The sequence below is a fragment of the Rhizoctonia solani genome, chromosome 16, assembly GCF_016906535.1.
Source record: "Rhizoctonia solani chromosome 16, complete sequence".
Classification (NCBI taxonomy): domain Eukaryota; kingdom Fungi; phylum Basidiomycota; class Agaricomycetes; order Cantharellales; family Ceratobasidiaceae; genus Rhizoctonia; species Rhizoctonia solani.
This window is the reverse complement of record NC_057385.1, coordinates 154,171-178,449: the sequence shown is the minus strand read 5'-3', so window position 1 is coordinate 178,449 and position 24,279 is coordinate 154,171. Positions and strand designations below refer to the sequence as shown.

The 24,279-nt window shown below is 45.2% G+C and overlaps 7 protein-coding genes across 7 annotated transcripts; 5 read left to right on the top strand and 2 right to left on the bottom strand.

The window, feature by feature from the left end:
* Positions 1-484: 484 nt before the first annotated feature.
* RhiXN_01288 (uncharacterized protein) lies at positions 485-993 on the top strand (the record flags this gene model as incomplete). The annotated part of the gene is made up of 2 exons (XM_043321107.1): positions 485-729; positions 768-993. The coding sequence occupies 2 exons, from the start codon at positions 485-487 to the stop codon at positions 991-993; spliced, it is 471 nt and encodes a 156-aa protein (XP_043186930.1).
* Positions 994-1,041: 48 nt separating this feature from the next.
* RhiXN_01287 (Retrotransposon-derived protein PEG10) lies at positions 1,042-1,674 on the top strand (the record flags this gene model as incomplete). Its single annotated transcript, XM_043321106.1, has 1 exon — positions 1,042-1,674. The coding sequence occupies one exon, from the start codon at positions 1,042-1,044 to the stop codon at positions 1,672-1,674; it is 633 nt and encodes a 210-aa protein (XP_043186929.1).
* A 122-nt stretch (positions 1,675-1,796) lies between these two features.
* On the top strand, positions 1,797-2,819 carry RhiXN_01286 (Retrotransposable element Tf2 protein; the record flags this gene model as incomplete). The annotated part of the gene is made up of 1 exon (XM_043321105.1): positions 1,797-2,819. One exon carries the CDS (start codon positions 1,797-1,799, stop codon positions 2,817-2,819), a length of 1,023 nt encoding a protein of 340 aa, XP_043186928.1.
* A 99-nt stretch (positions 2,820-2,918) lies between these two features.
* RhiXN_01285 (Retrotransposable element Tf2 protein) lies at positions 2,919-5,087 on the top strand (the record flags this gene model as incomplete). The annotated part of the gene is made up of 1 exon (XM_043321104.1): positions 2,919-5,087. The coding sequence occupies one exon, from the start codon at positions 2,919-2,921 to the stop codon at positions 5,085-5,087; it is 2,169 nt and encodes a 722-aa protein (XP_043186927.1).
* A 4,617-nt stretch (positions 5,088-9,704) lies between these two features.
* Positions 9,705-10,895, bottom strand: RhiXN_01284 (uncharacterized protein; the record flags this gene model as incomplete). The annotated part of the gene is made up of 1 exon (XM_043321103.1): positions 9,705-10,895. The coding sequence occupies one exon, from the start codon at positions 10,893-10,895 to the stop codon at positions 9,705-9,707; it is 1,191 nt and encodes a 396-aa protein (XP_043186926.1).
* A 200-nt stretch (positions 10,896-11,095) lies between these two features.
* RhiXN_01283 (Retrovirus-related Pol polyprotein from transposon) lies at positions 11,096-19,561 on the bottom strand (the record flags this gene model as incomplete). Its single annotated transcript, XM_043321102.1, has 5 exons — positions 11,096-11,380; positions 11,640-13,385; positions 13,465-14,555; positions 14,614-19,431; positions 19,492-19,561. The coding sequence occupies 5 exons, from the start codon at positions 19,559-19,561 to the stop codon at positions 11,096-11,098; spliced, it is 8,010 nt and encodes a 2,669-aa protein (XP_043186925.1).
* A 2,022-nt stretch (positions 19,562-21,583) lies between these two features.
* On the top strand, positions 21,584-24,228 carry RhiXN_01282 (Retrotransposable element Tf2 protein; the record flags this gene model as incomplete). Its single annotated transcript, XM_043321101.1, has 2 exons — positions 21,584-22,738; positions 22,789-24,228. The coding sequence occupies 2 exons, from the start codon at positions 21,584-21,586 to the stop codon at positions 24,226-24,228; spliced, it is 2,595 nt and encodes an 864-aa protein (XP_043186924.1).
* Positions 24,229-24,279: the final 51 nt, after the last annotated feature.

Below are 24,279 nucleotides of genomic sequence, written 5' to 3'. Positions count from 1 at the left end.
GGAGAAGATCCCCTGTACTAGCACAAGGGAAATCACGTGATCAGGGCCACTTTGCGGGGTAGAATAATCAAAAACCCCCCACCCTCACGTAGTACCAAATTGCTATAAGGCAGAAGGACTCTAATCCCCTGCATACCACGTGTTTTGCCGGAACACAGTAGTTAGCGACCTTAGTCAGCTGAAACACCCGCTTGTAGAAAACCCGCTCATATCACAATTGCCAGATCTGTTGATTTGTTGTAGGGACTATCCAACGCTAGGTGCTTGACGCAAAGGTTTAGCGCCCACATACTACACAAAAACCGCCCATAAGTCCTGATATAGGCACCAATCCCCCCACGCCGTTTCCAATATTCCCTCCACACGCTCTGGCGTCCCACACCCATACTCCCGTCCCTCTAGCCGTTCCTCCCGTCGTTCCATTCCAACCCACTCCCAACCGCCCTCTCGCAGCACATCTCCCACTTCGCGAGACTTGCCAAGGATGGAACCGGAGCCGTCCATTGCCACTCTCCTCGAGGCTGTCACAGCCCTCACAGCCACAGTTGGGTCCCTCCAGGACCAAATCAGATCACAAGGCCAGCAGCTCACTGAGCTTAAGGCCATATGCAAGGAGACCGCCGACCTACTTGGCGACAAGGACCAAGGAACCCAAGCTCAGCCTGGCCCATTGGCTGGGCCTGTCACTCCCCCCACTCATACAGGGGAGAAGCGCACACTCCAGGAACGGTTAGGCCTGGACTCAAGGCCCCTTTCCGCCCATCAAGAGGAACGGGCTTTGATTCAGAAGAGGAGGAAGAACCCAGGCAAGCCCCCAAAAAAGAGCCTTGCGACACGCCTAAACGGAGCCTCAGCTCCCTTACCCCATTCAACGCAGGGTCCAGCGTAAAACAACCCAAAATGGAGCTCCCTGACCCTTACAAAGGAGACTCTAGGGGAAAGAAGGCAACCCAGTGGCTAGACCGCATGCTACTGTGGGTCGCGCTTCATTGAGACCAATTCAATGAAGAAGAACAAATGGTCGTGTGGATTCTTTACCACATGACTGATAAGGCTGCCGACTGGGCTCTCCCTATCATAGGGACCATCATCAAGGGCAAGGGTAACCCTCCTACCACCATCCCGGCTTTAACTGCCAAATTCAAAGAAGCATTTGCCAACCCAGATGCCAAAAGGGCCGCGGCCAGGAAGATTGCAGCGCTCACTCAGACAACCACCACGTCTGAGTACGTCACCAAGTTCCGCAATCTTATGGCAGAACTTGATTGGAATACTGAGGCGTACATTGCCCAGTTTACGCGCGGTCTTCACTGGAAGGTGAAAGAACTCCTGTCCACTAAAGACAATATCCCGGACAATGATCTTGAGGCTATATTTGCTGCCTCAATCAAAATTGACAACATTCGTTGGGAAAACAAGGAGAACCAACCCAAGAAAGCCCCTACCAAATCCCTGGTCTCTGCGACCACATCTACCTCCACCACAACAACAAGGGTCCGCCTATCCAAAGACCCTAACTATGTTACACCAGAAGAAAGGGACCGTTGCCGCGCGTCGGGCCTGTGTGTCAAGTGCGGCCAAAAAGGGCACGGTATCAAACAATGCCCCAACGGATGGAAGGCCACGATCAAGGAAGTGGCTAAAGTAGCAGAAGAGGAGCCGGGAAAAGAATAGGGCCAAGGAAAGCTGCCAAACCCTTGAGCCCTAAAATAGATGTTCATGATGTATCTTGTATTGAGTTTGTATCTGTGGCCTTGGATTCAAATAAAAAACCCCTTCTCCACATCAATTTGCACATGAACAACTACCCGGCAGACCCTCTGAAAACCCTCATTGACTCAGGAGCCACATTGAACTTCATCTCCCCCTCAATTGTGGAAAAATATAAAATCCCAAAAACCCAACTCGAAAATCCACGAGTTGTGAGAATGTTAGATGGTACTATTTCCCAGACTGGTTGCATCTGGCACCAGGTTCAACTTGCGGTCTCGGCCAATGGCCACCCCCACACTATCCCATTTCTTGTTTGCCCCATCGGCAACACCCCGGCAATCCTAGGCATGACATGGTTAACGGCAGAAGCTCCTCTGATTGATTGGCAACAGGGACTAGTCACATTCCCCAAACAAATTCAGATTGCCTCCAAGGAAGAAGCGGACTCAGATCTTTTGGCAGACCTTCCCCCTCAGTACCATGAGTTTGCTAAAGTCTTTGGCAAGGAAGAATTTAAGGTCCTCCCTCCACATAGGGAGTACGACATCTCTATAGACCTTATTCCGGATGCCAAACTGACCCCTGGCCCCATATATGGCATGACTGATGCAGAATCCAAGGCGCTCAAGCAACACATCAATGAAGAGTTAGCCACAGGCAAGATCCGCCCTAGTACTTCCTCAACAGGCGCCCCGGTCATGTTTGTCAAAAAGGCAGATGGATCTCTTAGGCTGGTTGTGGATTACCGGAAACTCAATGACGTAACCCACAGAAACGTATACCCGCTCCCAAGACAGGATGACCTCATGGCAAAGTTAAGATATGCCAAAATATTTACAAAACTTGACTTACGCTGGGGTTACAATAATGTCAGGATTAAGGAAGGGGATGAATGGAAGACAGCGTTCAGGACTAAATACGGGCTGTTTGAGTATCTGGTCATGCCTTTTGGCCTCACTAACGCCCCAGCCGCCTTCCAGCATTTCATGAACAATCTATTCAGGGACCTGATCAACGTAACCGTGGTTATCTATCTGGACAACATCCTTATCTTCTCTGAAAAACCAGAAGACCACCCAGCTCATGTCACGGAGGTTCTGTCTTGACTAATGAAGAACCAACTGTTCTGCAAGCTGTCTAAGTGCCACTTTCACGTCAATACGGTAGATTACTTGGGTATTGTCATATCACCTGCCGGCTTCTCCATGGACCAGAAAAAGATTGAGGCAGTTACGTCATGGCCGCAGCCCAAGACGGTTAAACAGGTCCAGGCCTTCCTAGGGTTTGTCAATTACCTCCGCCGGTTCATCCCCAACTTCAGCTCTGTTGCGCGCCCTCTGCATAATCTCACAAAAAAGGAAACCCCTTGGTCATGGGGTAACCAAGAGGAAGCAGCATTCCAGGAACTGAAACTTCTTGTCATCCAATCACCGGTTCTTGTCCATTCCAACCCGGATCTACCCTATTACCTTGAAACAGACGCATCAGGGGTAGCAATGGGAGCTATACTCAGTCAACAAGGCCTAGACAATTGGCTTCATCCAGTTGCATACATGTCCAAGTCCTTCTCTGGCGCCAAAGCTAATTATGACACACACAATAAGGAATTATTGGCAATCATCAAAGCACTGGAGGAATGGCGGATCTTCTTAGAAGCAACGGGTAGACCCATTCAGGTGTTCACTGATCATTGGAATCTGGAATACTGGATGCAGGCACAAACCTTCAATTGCAGACACGCTTGTTGGCGCATCTTCCTGAGCAATTTTAATTTCAAGATCCATTATTGCCCAGGAAAACAGTCAGGGAAACCAGATGCCCTATCCAGAAGATTGGACTACACAGATGAGCCAAAAGAACCAGAAGTCATGCTCCCAGAAGAAGTATTTGCAAACACATCGGAAGAGGAACTTGATATCGTCACAGAAATACGTTCCAAGCTAAGGGAAGACCCTTCCCTGGACCAGATCATCCAATTCCTGACAGAAGATGCGGATAATGCGCCTCCCTCCATCCGGAAGGCCTATTGGGATTATGACTGGGAGGAAGACCTCCTATGGTATTGCGGAAAATTGGTAGTGCTGGACTCAGAACCTCTAAAGGGTTGGTTACTTAAGGAATTCCATGACTCCCCGCTGGCGGGTCACCCAGGGCAACAGAGAACATTGGAACTCCTCAGCCAAAACTACTGGTGGCCAGGCATGAAGTCATCAGCCAAGGAATGGGTAGAATGTTGCCCCACCTGCCAAGCCAATCGCCGCGCTCACAACCCAGTCATAGCCTTGAAACCCTTAGAAGTTCCCCCCTTTCCATTCCATACCATCTCATACGACTTTATCACAGGCTTCCCCAAGTCAGAAGGATATGATGCAATACTGGTGGTCATAGATTCATTTTCCAAATTTGGCCACTTCATTCCAACCTCAAAAAAGGTGTCAGCTAAAGGATTGGCTAATCTCTTTGTCACCCATATTTGGAAACTCCACGGACTCCCTGTTAGAACCATATCAGACCAAGGGACAACGTTTACTGGGAAATTCCTCAGAGCCCTGTACCAAAGGCTGGGGATCCAACCATCCTTCTCCTTGGCTTATCACCCAGAATCAGACGGACAAACCAAGCGCGTCAACCAGTTCATCGAGTTCTACCTAAGATCTTACGTAGCAGCAGATCACTCGGATTGGGCAAAATGGTTGCCACTTGCGGAGTATGCGTACAACAATGCAAAACACGCTGCAACCGGAAAAACCCCCTTTGAACTGGTTTATGGAAGGAATCCCATAATGAACCCATCAACCGTACCGGCCAACGTACCAGAAGCAGACCTTGTAGCCAATACCCTGGCCCAGGAATGGCAGGAGGCAGAGTCAGCACTCAGAATGACCAAGGAACGCATGGCAAGACCAAAAGGGATAATACCAGAATACTCCGTGGGCAAGAAAGTATGGCTTGATGGAAAAAACGTGGTACTTAGGACAAACTCTAACAAGCTGGATCCCAAGCAACTAGGTCCGTTCAAAGTCACAGAAAAAGTATCAAGCCACGCCTACCGCCTGAGACTCCCAGACACCCTGAAAATCCACAATGTGTTCTATGTAGGGTTGCTGTCCAAAGTACACAAATCCCCCAGTCAGCCCTTTCCAGAAAGACCCCCTCCTGAAACCATAGAAGGGGAAGAGGAGTACAAAGTCAAACAAATCATTGACTCCAAGCGACAATGGGGAAAATGGTTTTACCTAATAAAATGGAAGGGATATGGTCCGGAAGACAACTCCTGGGAACCAGAAGAACTCCTGGAAAACAGTCAAGAGGAGATTCAACGCTTCAACAAGTCACAACTGAAAAAGGCTTGTGACTCTGCCAAGAGCCTTTAAGGGGGGGGCAATGTTATAACCTCCTTAGCTATACCATCAGAATCGGACGATTTTTCTGTTATTTTTACTATTTTTTACGAACATTATATCTCTTGTTTTTCAATCACGTGACCTTGGCGCTTATTTTGCCGAGATGCCGCGCCGAGTTGCCGTGCCAAGGGCGCTTAAGGAGAAATCCATGCTTCTGCGCAGCCCGCAGCACGCTTCTCATTTGTCCTCTATACTTCTTTCTCCCACGCGCACAGACCATGTAGATAGTGCGCCTTGTCTATATATACAGCAGGAAAATCGCTTGGAAACACCAAGTCAATTTTACCTTGCCTCTTACACATTAGAGAAGGTAGCCAGCCAGCTAAGTAGCCGGCCCCTAGTAGTAACAGTAGCACTCACCCCCTTACTTAACCTACCACACCTCCAGGCCTCAGGCCCCATTGTCACCAGTAGATAGAAGTAGAGCGCCTTAAGCGCTATTAGTATAGCCTTAGATAGTTGACTTACATAAGCCAGTGTAGTAGTACGGCCTTGAGCGCCCGCTCCCATCAGCGTGTACCCACCTTACAGCGGTGTACGACATAGACACCCCTCTTATATAGAGCATATAAGCATTTCATGTAGACTCTATGTAGAGCTATGTGGAAGGGGTCACATGGTAGGTCACATGACTTTGTCACTTCTGCAACCTCTAAGTCCCCCTAATTCCCTGTTTAGGTGCCTTTCCCCCTCTGAAGCATGGTCACATCCCACTTAAGGGTATTTTATATTATTTAGTCTGCTGAGTGAGCAAGGGATTACATTTGGGTGGCAAGATTAGGAAGTTGGTCAAATTGGAAATTGGGTTGTTACACTCTCACAAATTATACCATTGGAACCTCTGGATTTTTCTACTATTTTTAGTATTTTTTATGGACTCTTTATCCTTTGTTTTTCAATCACATGATCTTGGCACTTATTATGCCAAGATGCCATGCCAAGATGCTGTGCCAAGGGTGTTTAGGAGAAATCCACACTTCTGCGCAGCCCACAGCACACTTCCCATTTCATACATACTCTTCTTTTCACACAGACACAGATCATGTAGATAGTTCCCTTTTGTCTATATAAACAGCAGGAAAATTGCTTGGAGACCCCAAGTTGATTTTACCTTGTCTCACATCCAAGACAGGTCTCAGAAGCCAGCTAAGTAGCTGGACCTCAGTAGTAACACAACTCACCCCACTTAATAGACCTACCACACCTCCCAGGCCTAAGGCCCCTTTGCCTTGCCAGTAGTTAGTTAGCCATTGCCTTACGCAACTTAGAGTACAGTAGTATAGCCTTAGATTAGATCTTGCAGTGTCTAGTATGGCCTTAAGCGCCTGCCCACCAGCGTGTACCCAACCTTACAGTTGGCATACAACATGGGTGCTTTCTGTATATGGTGGATAAAAAAGTTCAATAAACAAAACCTTACTCAAAAATCATCTTGCTCACATAGGGAGATCCTGCATATACCTAGTTCTACCTAGTTCTAGATAGCTCTATGTAGAGACACCTTTCTACATGGGGAAACCCTTCCCACTGATGTAGTCACCCACTGTCCTTCTTGATCTTATTTGGGGGTTATAAAATAGTTGCAGTTTTGATCAGCTTCTGCTGTAATTGGCTTTGTTCTTTCTCTCCACAAAGGTATACCTGAGTATTTATGGACTGTGCCCCTGGGTGCAAAAGACCCAAGAACTGTTTAATTATAACACAGTAATGCAATGACTAATCAAGTGTACCTGAATTTGCAACCAACATGTAGTAGCTTTCTCCTGCAGTTGTTACGCTTAGGGGTCTTAATAAATGTTTTTCGCATCGTCTCCTGCATCCGAATGAGCATAAGAGCGTTCAAATCGGCAAGGTATTGGCTGAGATAGAGCTACTTCATTTCGTTTTCCTCTCTTTTTGTCTTGCATTGTGCTTAACACTATTATTTACTGAGTAATGTATATTTATACTAACTTATAGGCTTCCTTAATATCAGCTTTTCTCTTTATTTGACTGCTGTGTACATTATATACACTAATATAATGCTTTGTGTCCATGTTGGATCCCCCCTGGCTGCCAGGCTGGCTTGGCGCTTAAGCTGCGCTGGACCCTGATTTGTTGTCAAAAATGTCACTGAGGTTAGTCAGCTTTCCCACGGCTTCCCTTGCTTTAATAGATAATTAATAGATAATACGTACCAATATTAAACATCATTATCTCTGTCAAATCCCTCTCCTAGTTTGTCTTCAGTACTATCAAGACCCAACTACATCAATGGCATAGTAGTAATCAGTCCAAGGTAAAAAGGAATCACTACATATAACTCAAACACTTGCCTTGTCATATGAGATAGATATCCATATGTCAGTATTATGTGGGTGTTGAAGGTGTACTGGGCAAAGTGCCAAGGGTGCTTGGATTTGAGAGGAATCAACTACCTCCAGATCACCAAATTGTTATGAACCCAGGTCTGTAACACCATAACGCCTGCACGTGACCGCCACCTTGTTGCCACCTTGTTGCCCTGTTCCCCTTTGTTAAGAGTTGTGTAAGTACAGGAGTAAGAAAGAATTACTATATATACAAAATGTATATGAGAATAACTAAGAATTAGTATTAAGAGTCAGAATATATGCACAGAATATATGCACAATATAGGCTAGGTTATCAGGAATAACAACTCCTAACAAATAGTCTAGCAACTATGAAGTGCAGGTGGTTGGTTATGTATAGTACCTTAGACTAATGTTACTTAAGCCTAAGTGACTAAGGGTATGTATACTTTAAGGTCTCTAGGATAGTACCTTAAGTAAGAGGGTTACCTGACTAATGTACAGGCTTTATAGGATTTGCCTAATAAGTATAGGACTTATATATGCTTAAGTAAGACTTAAGACTTATGGGGTTTACCTAAAATATATCTAGGATTTAAGAGATATTGTAGATAAAGCTATCTACAATATAAGGGGTATGGTGGATTGAAACACTATCACTCAATCACAACAATCCTTACAGTATCATTGCACTATACTCAATGTTGAACTCAACAACTGTGACAGTCAAGGGGCACAGGGTCGCAGTAAGTACACTAATAGGTTACCCTGTGTCTGTTGGGACTGGCCTATGGTCTTAGTGCGCCAAATAACCTCCTATGCTATTTACAGTGAGTCAATCACTAAAGTAAATGCGCAGATAAGCTGTTAAAGGCTTGTGTGTATATGTCAATATATAAGAGTGGATAAATGGATGCATTAGAAGCGTCTTCACAGGGTCCTTTTATACCCTGAGAAGGCGCACAAACAGGTATATACATGATTGATACCAAGAGGGGGTACAGGAGGTACATGTGGCAACTGAAACACTTGAGGGAGCCAATACTTTGGTACATAGTAAACAAACAACAGTTCCTAATATTTGTCCCAAGGCAATGTTTGCCCCAAGGCAGTATTTACCTGTGTGGGTCCTTAGGTGTTCCAAGGCTAAGTGTTTCATCCTTGGAGTAAACAGTCCCAAAGGTAGGATACTTCTGCATTGGGTACTTACAGTAAATGGGGCATAACTCTGCCAAATATTGTCCGTTTGGGGAGTTTGACCCAGCGTTCTGGAGCGCGCAAACAGGCGCACCTAAGCGCAAGCGATTCGGCAGTGTGGGATGCCCGGGTGGTGGAGAAAAGGCGCATTTAGTGCGTCGGCGCTTAAGGGCTGATTAAGCGCCGGAGCACTTGCCTATGCGACAGGGGGGACCCTGAATATTTCTGGGTGTAGCCACAAGATAGAATCTTGAATAATAAATACTACAAACAAGAGAAATATTACTTGTTACTGTTTATCTACTCAGCTGAATTTATATATATTTAAATGAGTGAGAAAACAGCATATATGCGAAAGGCATCGCATATTGAGGGTATTCCTGAGGTTTATAGGTTTTGTAAAGGCCACCATTGGATAGAGGGACCTTGAAAACCTTAGTTCGCATCTTTATCTCATTTGTTTTACTGTAAGATTACTAGTGTAATTAATAAAATAAGTACAGATTAATGAGGAAATGTCATATCCATAACATATCCCCCCCAATCTGGACTTATCCTATCAAGAAATGGCTTCCTAATTAATGGTTTGGTGCTAATTCATTATACTCCTTGCAATTGGAAATAAATTCCTTAATTTTTATGGCTAAGTCTTAAGGTGTCGGAGCCATGGGCGCTTAGGGCTTAGTCATATGCTTGGAGTATTCAGCTGGTGTCGGGTATTTACTTGTTGTAATAAGTGCGAGGTCAAATCTGAAGCTTTTGACTTAGTTAAAAGTGCTATCGATATCTATCGAGTCGTGGCTATCGATCGGTACTAAGTGTGGTGGGACGTTCACACGAATAAGGGTCGAATTCTTAGCGACGATTATTTAGACGAGTCAAAAACGGTCAGATTCGCGAGTAGAGCATTAATGGTTGCAGAATACAGGAATTGAGACGCGGAGAACATTTAGATGTAATATGTACAGGCAAGGCATGTTGCTGGCTTAGCTAGTGACGACGGAGAGGGGGCGAATGATATGTTCCGAGTCGATTTCGAGCCCTCCGCCGATGTCGACGCCCTGGTTGTTGCCTAGCTCTAGGTCGCGAGCGTGAACCTCGTGCCAGTGGTCTTCCCACGAGAACGGCGGCGTATGCTGCTGCGGTACGGTGGGCCATTCAGGTGGTCCCAAGTCGACGACGGGGTTTGGTTCTCCCGGCCACTCCCAAACAGAAGCGACGAAGTCGTTACCGAACCCGGGGAGACGGATTCAACGCTCTGCGCAACGGCAACCAATGAGAGTTGCTGCGTGAGGGCAGCAATGTCAAACTCGTGGCTGTGGGCGTACTCCGGAGCGGGGAATTCGCCTGCTTTGTTGGCAGCGTGCAACAGGGCGTATTCCGGAGCCGTAAACGAATCGCCGTTCTGGTAACCCAGGTAAGCCGTTTCGGGTTGCTTGGAAGATTCTCGAGGGGGAAGTCCCCAGGCGGCGTAGTCGAAGGGGACTTCCGCAAAGTCCACCAACTGGGGCGGCGGAACGTTCTCAGGCGGCGGAGTAATCGGTCCCAGTGCTTTGTTGTTGCCGTTGTATCCGTTGACAGGGAATCCTGCGTCGGACAGATCGTCTTTGGAGTGTTCGACTACTGGGTGACCATGTAAACGGCACCAAAAACGATGCGCAGAAACGCAGGCGGGGGAGCCGCAAATATACCCAACATGGGCTATGTTACTATACTTCATCTGTTTAGTAGCAGTGATAATAATTGACAGAGCATTGAGGCAAATCGCGTAGAAGTTGTTGTGATGTACTTGTTGCTGGAGCTCGTGGAAGGAATTGGCAGGGAAGTGATAGACGTCCTCTTTGAAACAAATGGGACGCGGGATGTACAGAAAACCAATCTTGACAAGCTCAGTTGCATAGTCGTAATTTGCCCAGGGCTTGCGACAATTCCATCCAGCAGGTTGGACAGCTTTGCCAAAGACACAAAGTGCATGGGTGTAGGCCCCGTGCAATGCATGAGTAAGGTCAATGCCTAAGAACCATTGAGGGGGATGGTCATCATCCATTAGGAAGACCTCAATGTCAGGCATGGCATGAATACGACGTTCTAGGGGGTCTGGATGATTCTCAGAGTATGGGGAGTAGTGGTCATTGTGGCAATTAGCATAGACATAGTACAAATCACGGACATGGCTGGCTTCAATAATACCTAGCTCAGGAGTGAGGGGCACATCATTCCTGTAGGAAGTGAAGATGGGATAGCAGTAATAATCTTGGGAGAAAGACATAGTAGACAGAGTGTGTAGATAATTGAGTATGAATGGAATGACAATTGGGAGAGTTGAGTGAGAGCATTTATACAAAATTCATCCTCCATAAGATAGGTTTGACTTAGTGCTTCAAACGTTGAGTATGTTGTTATTTCCTATCTTGGAGGATATGACCGGTTTAGTTACACCTGTGGTACATGGAAGAAGCCATGTGGAGCTTAGAACTCCTTCTTCTTCCTGTGATTGGGATGGATAGTGGAGCCAGAGGTTCGCTTCCATTCTTTGATTACTTCTGGAGCATTCCTTAATTCTTTCTCTGTCCTCCATCTATCATGTTCTGAGCTGTACCCAAGCCAACAGATTTTGTACTGCCTAATTCTCTTGTTGCCTTTCTTTATTGTCCTTTCTTCTACTATCCTTTCCACCTCATATTCAGGCATCTGTTGGAAGTCTTCTCTAGGTATATTCTGAGTGGGTCGGCTTCCAAACTCTGGGGGTGATGCCTTGTAAGATTCCAAGTGTGCTATGTTAATGATTGGGTGTATGCGATAGCTAGCAGGTAATCTTATCCTATATGCTACTGGTGATATGCTTTCCATGACTTCAAATGGTCCTTCATAACATATTTAGCTTATTCCCTTTCCCTGACTGATGTTTGAGTAAGTTTAAGGAATGGGGATTGATTAAGACTAAATCTCCTGGCTCAAAGGTAACATGTGTCTTGTCAGAATTATAGTATTTCTGTTGATAATTCTGAGCTACTTTGAGAGCGTCCTTAGCTAATGATCGTGCTAATTCCATGGATTCCTTGAATTCTTCAGCTGTTTGACTTTCTTGGGCTGGTCTTGGAATGTTCTCAGAAGTGAGAGCCAGTAAGTCAGCTGATGTTAGAGGCTGGAATCTGCGGAGTAGGAAGGCTGGTGTCTGTTGTGTGGATGTATGCACACTTGTATTGTATGAGTGTGCAAATCCTGATAGAAGCTTACTCCAATTGTCCTTAGCTGGGTTAGTGAATACTCTAATAGCCACTTCTGTAGTTTGATTAAGTATCTCTGTTTGTCCATCACTCTGAGGATGATGTGCAGTGGTGAGTGCTCGCCGAATTCCTAACATACTAACTAAGTGACCCCAAAAGGCTCCTGTCCATCTAGCATCTCTATCAGTGATTACTTGCCAAGGTAAGCCATAGTGACACCATATGTGATCATGGAACAGTTGTGCTGTTTGTGCTTCATCTATCTGAGTAGTACATGGGATGAAATGTCCATACTTAGTTAGTTTGTCCACAATAACTAGGATAGTGTTGTAGTTGTTACTTGGTGGAAGATCCATGATGAAGTCCATTGATACTACTTCAAAGGGTTGCTGTGGAATAGGTAAAGGTTGAAGGAATCCTCTGGGTCCATGCCGTCGATGTCCTGCTTTCTGACAGATATCACAAGTGTGTACATACTTCTGAATGCTTCTAGCCATCTTAGGCCAATAGTAAACAGAAGCAATTCGATGATATGTCTTAGCATAACCAGCATGTGCTCCTTGATTGAGGTTATCATGATTTTCCTTCAAAATATCTACTTGTAGATCCCTAGGTACACATAGCCAATACTTTTCCTGGGAATCTATAAAGTAGATCAATCCATTATCTCCTATCTGGTATTGATGGAAGGGTGGATTGAGTGGATTGTGGTGCGACTTGAACTCCTCCATCACTTGCTTAAAATGGGAGTCCTTCTTGTATGCTTCTATGAACCTTGTGATTTCTTCTGAGTTTATTGATATTTCCACAGAGTATGAGGTAGTTGTTTGATAAGATATAGCTTCTGTTGGTGTGGGTATCCACTTCTTGATGGGCTTCTGGCTATTTCCAATTTTGTAACTCTGGGTGAATGCGCTTGCAACTCCAAGAAGTTTCTCTTCAAAACGTTCATTTATCTCCTTGTAGAGGTTTCTTAATGGGTCTTCCTCCATATTGAGCTTGAGTGGAGTTGATTGATCTGCCAGAGGGCTGGTATGATATGGGGTTCTCCTCCTAAGTCTTGAGATAGGATCTGCATTGTCATGTACTCTTCCTGCGCGGTGCACAATCTGCATTCCTGGGTAGGCTGAGAATACTAAGCCCCATGTCATGAGTCTTCTGTTGACATTATTGTAAGTCTTGCTCCAGGTGAGAGCGGCGTGATCTGTGATAGCAACAAATTCAGCTCCTTCCAAGTATACCTGAAATTTCACAAGTGCTTCCTTGAGGGCTAATGCTTCGCGCTCTGTTGGGGAGTAGTTTCTTTCTGCTTCTTTTAGAATCCTTGACCAATAAGCAATGACTCGCTCTACTTGTGCAGTTGTTTCTTCAAAGTCTTGCTTATCCCATGTATCCCCCCCAGTCACGTCGTCTCTCTGCTTGGAAGCAGGAATTGTCATTCTGGGAACTGGGTTTCCTTTATCATATTCCCCCCTTAAGTACTTGTATGCCTTTGTCCCTTTTAAGTCTTTTATCTTGATTGATTGGACTTGCTGTAATATTCCTCCAAGGCCATAGTTGCATGCATCTGTATAATCTGTAAGGTTTTCCAATAATAGGATAAGCCATTACTGGAGCAGATGCTAGGGCCTCTTTAGCAAGTTCAAATGCTTGTTGTTCCTTTTCCTCCCAAGACCAATCTGTTCCTTTCTTGAGAAGCTTGAACAAAGGCGCTACAATCCATGAGTAGAAGGGAATATAGCTAGAGAAATAAGTCATCATCCCTAGGAAAGTCTGTAAGGTAGGAACATTTTTAGGGGGTTCCAACTCTAAGATAGCATCAACTTTTTCCTTGTGGGTTGATAGACCTAATCTTGATACCTTCTGTCCTAGCAATAGTAGTGATTGGTATCCAATGTGACATTTCTTTGGAGATAGGGTGATTTCAGCTTCTTCAATAGCTCCTAAGACTTGATCTAAGTGATTGCAATGGTCTTCAAACTTAACACTATAGATCACTATGTCATCAATATATACTAGGGCAAATTGCCATAGAAATCTTGAAAGTATCCTATTCATGACACGCTGGAACTCTGCTGGTCCATTCCTATATCCAAAGAGTAGTTTGGTAGGTTGCCAATGGCCGTTGTGACATCTGAAAGCAAGTTTCTCTCTGTCTTCCTCCTTAATGGTTAGCTGAGTGAAACCAGCTAGCGCATCTAAGGTAGTAAGCCATTGAGATCCTTCCAAGGCATGCAAAATGTCAGTTTGCTTTGGTAAGGGATACTCATCTGGTACAGCTACTTCATTGAGACGTCTGTAATCCACACATAGTCTGGGTTTACTGTTGCGATAGACTACTATGACAGGAAATCCCCAAGCACTTTTGGATGGCTCAATGACTCCAAGTTTAAGCCATTCCTCAATCTGCTTGTCAATGACTTCTCTTTTAGCTGGAGAAGCATGGTAAGGGGTTAGAGATATTTCTTTAGTTCCTGGCCTTAGTCTAATTTCCAGTTGAGTGTTATGAGTACCAAGTCTACCATCTAATCCAAAGGCTAACTCATGCTTGTGCAAAACTTTTTCTAGTTTAGCCCTTTGATTAGGGGTGAGATGTTCTGAGAAATTAACTTCTTGAAGAAATCTATCTGAAGGGACAGGTTCTGGGTCAGGTACTTCAGCAGCCTTAGGTCCTCCTTCAGGCGACTTCATTAATTCCTCTTCTTGCACAGTAGGCTTCTCTTCAGCTTTCCTCTGCACCATGGCTTGTATGTAGCATACTTGTAATGCTGTCTTTTTCTTCCTTAGTAATGTCCTTTTCCTTTGCAAGGTATTTGTTGGGGTCATGCATATATCCAAGAATTTCTCCTCCTTGCAATCTTAAAGGATGTTCTGATAGGTTAGAAACCTGAATCTTGGGATTGTTCCTATCTATCAGGCAGTCTGTTATTGCAAACAGATGTTCTTCTTGTCGATGGGAATTGAAAGATCTGTCCATAAAACCAGAGGCTTGACCTTCCTTCCATATTGTCTTGACTTTGATGAGCTTGATGGTATGCGCTGGGATAGTAACTGTCTCATAGACTTTTACTTTGACAGTATTGGGAGGTAATTTCCTATGTTGAAGTCGCTTCTTGTAGGCTTTCTTAGAGATCTTGATTTTCTCAGAATTCTTGATGAATCCTTGCGCAACTTCAACCATAAAAGTATTACCTTGTTGGTCAATTCTTGGGCTGGAATCTGATTCTTCCACAGGAATAGAACGTCCTGTATCCCCAAAAACTATCCTTGTTCCATCTCCATTCCTAACTAATGACAGTTGATACTGAGATGCAAAGTCTGTTCCTAAGATAAAAGGTGTGTTCATGTTAGGAACTATGTAAGCTTCTACAATCATTTTAACTAATCCTTGTTCAGTATCAAAGATGATAGGAAGGGAAATATACTGTGATAAGCTACTATTCCCAGTAACTTGAATTAACTTGAGTTTTTGTCCAATGCGCACTCTAGGTGATGGATCTAGAGTTTTAAGTATTGACTCATTAATGAGAGTGATCTCTGATCCTGAGTCAAAGGTGATGCGCTTCTTAGGTCCATTATTTGTCTGAAGCCAACCTTTGATGATGGTGGCTTTAGATCCAAAGAAAGCAGTTCCTGGTGGTCTTGACATTAATCGCTTGAGAGTGATTTCTTCTCCATTTTTGGCAATAGCTGTATGACTACTAGCCATTTTCAGTTTCTTATTAAGGCTCTTCCTAGTGGGGAGCTTGGGTTGTACATATCCAGAAAATACCAATGAATCAGATTCCTTACTGCCCTGGTCAGCAGAGTTAGTACCCTGGCTGACAGTGGTCCCCTCCAGACCATGCTGTTCCTCCTGGGATCCAGAGCTGGGCTTAGCGCTGGAGGTAGAAACAGCTAATGACTGAAGGGGCTTATGAAAATCCTGCTCTTCCTCAGAAACAGACTCTTCTCCTTCAGTGTCATATTCTGTTTCATCAAGGTAGGCTTCATCACAGAGATCTTCATAAGCTTCTTGGGCTTCCCATTCATCATTATCTGCTTGTGCCATATGTGATCGCACAAATCTGGAGTTCTTCTTGGCATGCTTACAGTCTCTATCCCAGTGCATCATACTTCCACAGTGTCTACAAGGTCTAGCTTTCTTGTCTTTAGGAGTTTTACCTTTAGATACTGTAGAGTCATCCTTAGGGTATTTTGGTGGAGGATTATTTTGATGCCATCCTACTGGTTTAGATCCTGCTAAGTGTGAGCGCGCACTTGGCCTAGAGTGCCTGTTTCCTTCTAGTCTCTTGAGAGTAGATTGCATCTGGTGTAGTTGACGCTGTATGTCAGAGTTATGAGAAGAATCTTTTCCCAAAAGGTCCTCCTCATGCCATGCAATCTTGTCAAGGAAGTCTTCCCAAGTGACTATTCTTGAGGTGTCTATATGCGTGGTCCAGGACTTAGGAGCACCATTCATGATTTCAAAGATTAATTCAGAGTCAGTCCAGTTACTGACAATAGTGAGAGCTTCCATCTTCCTGATGACATAGTCTTCTGGGGTCTCTTCTGAATGATCTTTATCCCTGAACCTGATGCGCATGGCTTCATTCTTGCTTCTGTTCAGGAAGGTCCTATTCATGAAGTGGATAGTGATAGCTTGCCTAAGTGCTGGCCAATCTTCAGTTATAATTTGCCTATAGTCCTTATCTAATGCATTGAACCATCTAAGAGCTCTTCCTGTGAACCTGAGAGGAATCTGCTGTCCAAGCTGAATTCTAGTGTAGCTACTATACTCAGCTATGTTGTTGATGGATGTCATCCAGCGCGACAGCTTCTTAGTGTCTCCATCCCACTCTGGGATTATGTCAGGTTTCAGCTTAGTATCAAAGTGTACAGGAGCTGGATTGAAAGGTCTAGCTCTAGCTGCATTTGCTTGAGCGTATGGTTCATTTCCTGGATCTTCTGGGTCGTTGGGAGGTCCTCCTCCATTCCTTCTAGGTGGGTTGTTCCTTCTTTTACCAGAGTTATCAAAATCTCCCTCATTGCTATCATATGGTGGGTCATTTCCTCCTCCTCCTTCAGCTAAGGGAGCTAGTCTATCTCTAAGTTGATCCCTAGGAGGTGGATCATTAAACAGCTCACTAAACCTTCTAGAGGAGACCATACGTCCTACAATATGAGGAGGTAACCTAGTCCTATCAATGGGTGGTGCTGGAGGTACTTGAAGTTGTGGGACAGGTGCTAGTAGAGGGGCTAAGAAGTTTCCTCTCCTACTCATATTAGCTTCTTCTCTAGTAACTGGTGCTGGCTGCTCCTGCAAGTAAGGTAAATTGGTATGGATACTTAGAGGAGTTCTTCTTGATTCAGGAGAGGAGGTAGGTCTCCTGTGGGCACTTTCAGCTAGTCTAGAGGAGCGCTCTTCTGGGATTGTAGATACTCTGGTAAAGGATTCAGCTGGTATAGCTGGTCTTCCTGAGGATTGCCGATTTGCTCCCAAGGAAGATCTGCAATTAATAAAGTCAGCATGTGGAGGTGGATCTCTAAGAGGAATACTTGGGCCTGCAAGGCTAACTCTTCTAGCAGCGTTGCTTAAAGGTGGATTATAAGGTATATTCCTAACATTATCCTCTTCTACTTGGCTCCTAATCCTGGGAGTAGACTGTGCTACTGGAATTTGCATGGTATGAGTAGCAGCACTTGAGACAGAAGTAATAGAATCAGCAGGAGTAGCTGGGGCTATTAGTTCTGGGGCTACTTGGTCTCTTCCAGTTGATGATTCAGAAGAACTTAAGCCATCTATACTTCCATCTGAAAGATTGTTGATGTAGTCTTCAAGGGCTTGTATATTGAAAGGAGGTATAGCTGAAGGTTGTGCTATAGGAACACTTGCATTACCTCTAGGTGATGATGGTAAGGTTTCTTCTGAACTAGTGGAAGGGACTATAGTGGGTCTAGGAGTAGGTGGTCTAGGTCCTAGAGATCTAGCAGCTTCTCTCCTAAGTCTCTCAGTCCTTTCTAAGGTAGGTGGGACTTGTAATGTTACATGGGGTGACTCTTCTGGTATTCTTCCTAAGGGTATAGATCTAGAGGAAGAAGTAGCAATAGAGCTAGGAGGTGATGGTAAAGGTTCTGAGGGAATAAGTGTGGTTCCATTATCAGGTCCTAAATACCTAGGTTGCATAGTAACAGTAAGAGAGGCTTTGGATGAATGAAGACTACTAGGAGGTTGTCCTGGAGGAGTGCTACTGGAGGTGTGCAGGGTTACAGTTGGAGGAGAAACTTGAGGATCTGGAAGTAAAGGACTAGCAATAGTAACTTGACTAGTGGGTTTGATAAGACTCCTTAGTAAGTTTTCTTGAGCCGCCTCCTGTGGAGTGACAGAAGAGGCTCTAGAACTTTTGGGCACTAAAAGGGTCATATCTTGCTTAAGTTGCAGGGTCCTATCCCTAAGGTGTTCTTGTCCAGGTTCTACCTCACTGAGATGTCCTGCAGAGATGACTGGGGAAGGTGGTCCAGTCTGAAGTTGTCTACCAAGGATCTCATATAACTTCTGAATGAAACGCTCCATCTGATCCCTATAAGTGACAGCAGCTACCTCAAAGGAATGAGAGGTGAATAAACAGTCATGTTCTGGCCATTCAGGAATGGGCAATAGCTCCTCCATGTCATAGACGCTATGAACAGTTCTCTTGATTAGTTTATTCAGGTCTATGTGTAACTTACCATATTCAGGCCAATGGTTGATTTCTTGAGCAGGAACTAACTTGGTAGTAATGCAACATGTAGGTCTAAAGGTTACTACAGTATCTAGTAGTTTGAAGTAGTGAGAAGCCCATTGCTCACAAGAAGGTGAGGGGTAGCGATTCTCATGGGCTGGAGGTATCTCCACATGATAGAATACTCTTCCTAGCTGCCTGTAGACTTTCCTAAAACTATTAGCTTGAGGGTTCTTCCTGCACCAAGAGGTCATTTGGGTACAGTCAGGCTGATAGTTGAATTCTCCTGGAGATTCTTCATTTAAAGGGTATAAGGTAGTGGAAGGAGAATAGGGTAGGTACTTCTGGATTGCTGGGTCATTAGTAAAAGACCTATCATTAGGATCCAGTAAGGCAGCTTGAGTTTCCCTATGCTTAGATATGTGGGCTTCAGAAGTCTTTCCTTTAGATCTCTTAAGCTCATGAGAGTTCGTAGGCTCAGAGGGCTGAGGTTTACTAGAGGAAGGTTCCAACATCTCTATATCAGGGAGTCCAAATACAGGTATCATCCTCTGGAAGGTAGCTGAGCTAGCCTTATTACCAAAAGATGAAGGTTTCCTTATAGAAGAACTTGGCTTAGCTAGCTTGTCTGCTTCCTGAATAGCTTCATATTCCAAAGGAGACAATCTTGGAGAGTGTCTGGATGATGACTTATGAGAGTGGGGTGATATTCTTCTTGAGCTACTAGGTCCTGCTTGAGGGTCTTCCAAGGCTGGCATGGAAGCATGTGGCTTGATGGGTGATTCATAGGGTTGGATAGGTTGGGGAATCACTAGCTCCTCAGGAGAGGATTGCTCAATAGAGTACCTAGTAGGTCCAAAAGGGTTGCTGGGACTATCTGTAGGTATGCTGTCTCTAGGAAGCACAGAGCTTCTAGGGGTACTATGTCTAGGCATACCTTCTCTTGAAAGTCTTGTGTCCCAAGGGGTCCTATTAGAGGATGCAGGTCTACTTGATCTTCTAGACATAAAAGAATGTTAGTAGAGTATCACAATTAGAATGTATATACAAAGTATGAAAGCTTGTACAAAAGATTACAGGTAAGAATTAAAGATAACCAACACTATGCCCTGCGGTGGTCACCAATGTTAAGAGTTGTGTAAGTACAGGAGTAAGAAAGAATTACTATATATACAAAATGTATATGAGAATAACTAAGAATTAGTATTAAGAGTCAGAATATATGCACAGAATATATGCACAATATAGGCTAGGTTATCAGGAATAACAACTCCTAACAAATAGTCTACCAACTATGAAGTGCAGGTGGTTGGTTATGTATAGTACCTTAGACTAATGTTACTTAAGCCTAAGTGACTAAGGGTATGTATACTTTAAGGTCTCTAGGATAGTACCTTAAGTAAGAGTGTTACCTGACTAATGTACAGGATTTATAGGATTTGCCTAATAAGTATAGGACTTATATATGCTTAAGTAAGACTTAAGACTTATGGGGTTTACCTAAAATATATCTAGCATTTAAGAGATATTGTAGATAAAGCTATCTACAATATAAGGGGTATGGTGGATCGAAACACTATCACTCAATCACAACAATCCTTACAGTATTGTTGCACTATACTCAATGTTGAACTCAACAACTGTGACAGTCAAGGGGCACAGGGTCGCAGTAAGTACACTAATAGGTTACCCTGTGTCTGTTGGGACTGGCCTATGGTCTTAGTGCGCCGAATAACCTCCTATGCTATTTACAGTGAGTCAATCACTAAAGTAAATGCGCAGATAAGCTGTTAAAGGCTTGTGTGTATATGTCAATATAAGAGTGGATAAATGGATGCATTAGAAGCGTCTTCACAGGGTCCTTTTATACCCTGAGAAGGCGCACAAACAGGTATATACATGATTGATACCAAGAGGGGGTACAGGAGGTACATGTGACAACTGAAACTGTTATAACCTCCTTGAATATACCATTAGAATCGCACGATTTTTCTATTATTTTTAGTATTTTTTACGAACTTCATATCTTTTGTTTTTCAATCACGTGACCTCGGCGCTTATTATGCCGAGATGCCGCGCCGAGATGCCGTGCCAAGGGCGCTTAGGAGAAATCCACGCTTCTGCGCAGCCCGCAGCACGCTTCCCATTTGTCTTCTATACTTCTTTCTCTCACGCGCACAGACCATGTAGATAGTGTGCTTTTGTCTATATACAGCAGGGAAATTGCTTGGAGACACCAAGTCGATTTTACCTTGTCTCTTACTCACTAGAGAAGGTAGTCAGCCAGCTAAGTAGCCGGCCCTCAGTAGAAACAGAGACACTCACCCCTTGATTAACTCATCACACCTCCCAGGCCTCAGGCCCCCTTGTCAACAGTAGATAGTAGTAGAGCGCCTTAAGCACTATTAGTATAGCCTTTAGTAGTTAGATTACATAAGCAAGTGTAGTAGTACGGCCTCAAGCGCCCGCCCACTAGCGTGTACCCAACCTTACAGTTGGCGTACGACATTGTCAAATCAACTTTTTGTAGGCTTGATCAACAAACAAGAAGACTCCTAGTACTAGCACAAGGGAAAAAACCGTGATCAGGGCTACCTTGCGGGACATAATAATCAAAAGTCCCCCACCCCCACGTAGTACTGAATTGCTATAAGGCTAACGAGTCCTATTGTCCGCATACCACAAGTTTTGCCGGAACTCTGCAGTTAGCAACCCTAGTCAGCTGAAGTACCCGCTTGCAAAAAACCCGCTCATATCACAATCGCCAGATCTGTTGATTTGTTGTAGGGATTGTCCAACGCTAGGTATTTGACGCAAGGGTTTAGCGTATACATACTGCGTAAAAACCGCTCATAAGTCCTGTATCAGGCACCTATCTTCCCCACGCCGTATCCATTATTCCATCCACATGCTCTGGCGTCCCTCACCCCTACTCCTGTCCTACCAGCCGCTCCAGTCAACGTTCCGTGGCAGCCCGCTCCCAACCACCCTCTCGCGGCCCATCACCCCCTCCGCAACACCTGCCCGGAATGGAACCGGAGCCAACCCTTGCCTCTCTCCTCAAGGCTATCCAAACCCTTACCAGTCAAGTCGGGTCCTTGCAGGCCCAAATCCACACTCAAGGCCAACAGCTCTCTGAGCTCAAAGCCATATGCAAGGAAACCAACAACCTCGTTGGAGACAAGGATCAGGGCGGAGCCCAAGCCAAGCCTGGCCCATTGACTGGGCCTATCACTCCCCCCACCCATACAGGGGGAGAAGCGCACACTCCAGGAACGGTTAGACCTGGGCTCAAGGCCCCCTTCCGCCCTTCAAGAGGCACAGGCTTTGACTCCAAGGAAGAAGAGGAGCCAAGAAGAGTCCCCAAAAGAGAGCCTATGGGAACGCCTAAACGCTCCCTCAGTTCCCTCACTCCCTTCGACTCCGGGTCTTCAGTGAAACAACCCAAAATGGAATTACCGGACCCTTATAAGGGAGATACCAGGGGAAGGAAGGCCACACAATGGCTTGATCGGATGCTCCTTTGGGTTGCCCTCCACAGGGATCAGTTTGATGAGGAGGAACAGATGGTGGTATGGATTTTATACCACATGACAGATAAAGCTGCCAACTGGGCTCTCCCCATTATTGGGACCATTATCAAGGGCAAGGGAAATCCCCCCACTACCATCCCGGCCTTAACGGCCAAATTCAAAGAAGCCTTCGCCGATCCAGACGCGAAGAGGGCGGCCGCCAGGAAGATTGCCGCGTTAACTCAGACCACCACCACATCTGAGTACGTCACAGAGTTCCGCAATCTCATGGCGGAACTTGACTGGAACACTGAGGCGTACATTGCCCAGTTTACGCGCGGTCTTCACTGGAAGGTGAAAGAACTCCTGTCCACCAAGGACAATATTCCCGACGATGACCTGGAGGCCATATTTGCCGCCTCGGTCAAGATTGACAACACTTGTTGGGAGAACAAGGAAAACCGTCCCAAGAAGGCTCCCACCAAGGCTCCGGTCGCCACGACCACCACTACCACCACCAGGGTCCAACTGTCCAAAGACCCCAATTATGTCACTCCAGAGGAACGGGATTGCCGCCGCGCATCAGGGCTATGCGTCAAATGCGGTCAGAAGGGCCATGGAATCAAGCAGTGCCCGAATGGCTGGAAAGCCACGATTAAAGAGGTAGTCAAGGTGGCTGAGGATGAATTGGGAAAAGAATGAGGTTGAGGACTGCTGCCAAGCCCCTGACTCCAAAATTGGACAATCTAGATAGTTTTGAATTTGTATCTCTTGCTCTAGACTCAAATAAAAAACCTCTTTTATTCATTGATCTATATGTCCAAAATTCCCCGGCAGAACCCCTCAAAACACTCATAGACTCCGGAGCCACATCAAATTTTATCTCCCCATCAATTGTGGAAAAATTAAAAATCCCAAAAACCCAACTCGAAAATCCACGAGTTGTGAGAATGCTAGATGGTACAATCTCTCAGACTGGCCGCATTTGGCACCAAGTTCATCTCACGGTTTTGGCCAATGGCCATACACACTCCATCCCTTTCCTAGTCTGCCCAATTGGGAACACACCCGCCATACTTGGCATGTCATGGCTCACTCAGGAATCACCCCTCATAGACTGGAATCTAGGCACCGTCACCTTCCCAGACCAAGTCCAGATAGCCTTGGAAGAAGAAGCAGATCCTAACCCACTTGCAGATCTACCTACGGAATACCATGAATTTGCTAAAGTGTTTGGAGAAGAGGAATTTAAGGTCCTTCCCCCGCACAGGGAATATGATATTGCCATTGACCTAATTCCCAACGCCAAACTCTCCCCTGGACCCATCTACGGCATGACTGATGCAGAATCCAAGGCGCTGAAAGTACATATCGATGAGGAATTAGCAACAGGCAAGATCCGCCCCAGCACTTCCTCAGCAGGCGCCCCTGTCATGTTTGTTAAAAAGGCAGATGGTTCTCTGAGACTTGTGGTGGACTATTGGAAGCTAAATGACGTAACTCATAAAAACGTTTATCCCTTACCACGGCAAGACGATCTCATGGCCAAACTTAGGCATGCAAAGCTGTTCACAAAACTGGATCTCTGCTGGGGCTACAATAACGTCCGAATCAAGGAAGGTGACGAGTGGAAAACAGCTTTCCGCACCAAATATGGGTTATTCAAATACTTGGTCATGCCTTTCGGTCTCACAAACGCTCCCGCCGCATTTCAACACTTTATGAATGACCTGTTCAGGGACCTGATCGACGTAACAGTGGTAATTTACTTAGATGACATTCTCATCTTCTCAGAAAAGCCGGAAGATCACCCGCTCCATGTCAGAGAAGTTCTGTCTAGATTAATGAAGAACCAGTTGTTCTGCAAACTGTCAAAATGTCATTTCCACGTCACTACAGTGGATTACTTGGGCATTGTCATATCTCCAGCCGGCTTCTCCATGGACCAGAAAAAGATCGAGGCCGTCACTACATGGCCCACTCCCAAAACAGTCAAACAGGTCCAGGCATTCCTAGGATTTGTCAACTACCTCCGCCGATTCATTCCCAACTTTAGCTCCGTGGCACGCCCCCTGCATAATCTCACCAGAAAGGAAACCCCATGGTCATGGGGTAACCTGGAGGAAGTAGCGTTCCAGGAACTGAAGTCCCTTGTTACCTGATTGCCCGTCCTCATCCATTCCAACCCAGATCTGCCCTACTACCTAGAGACA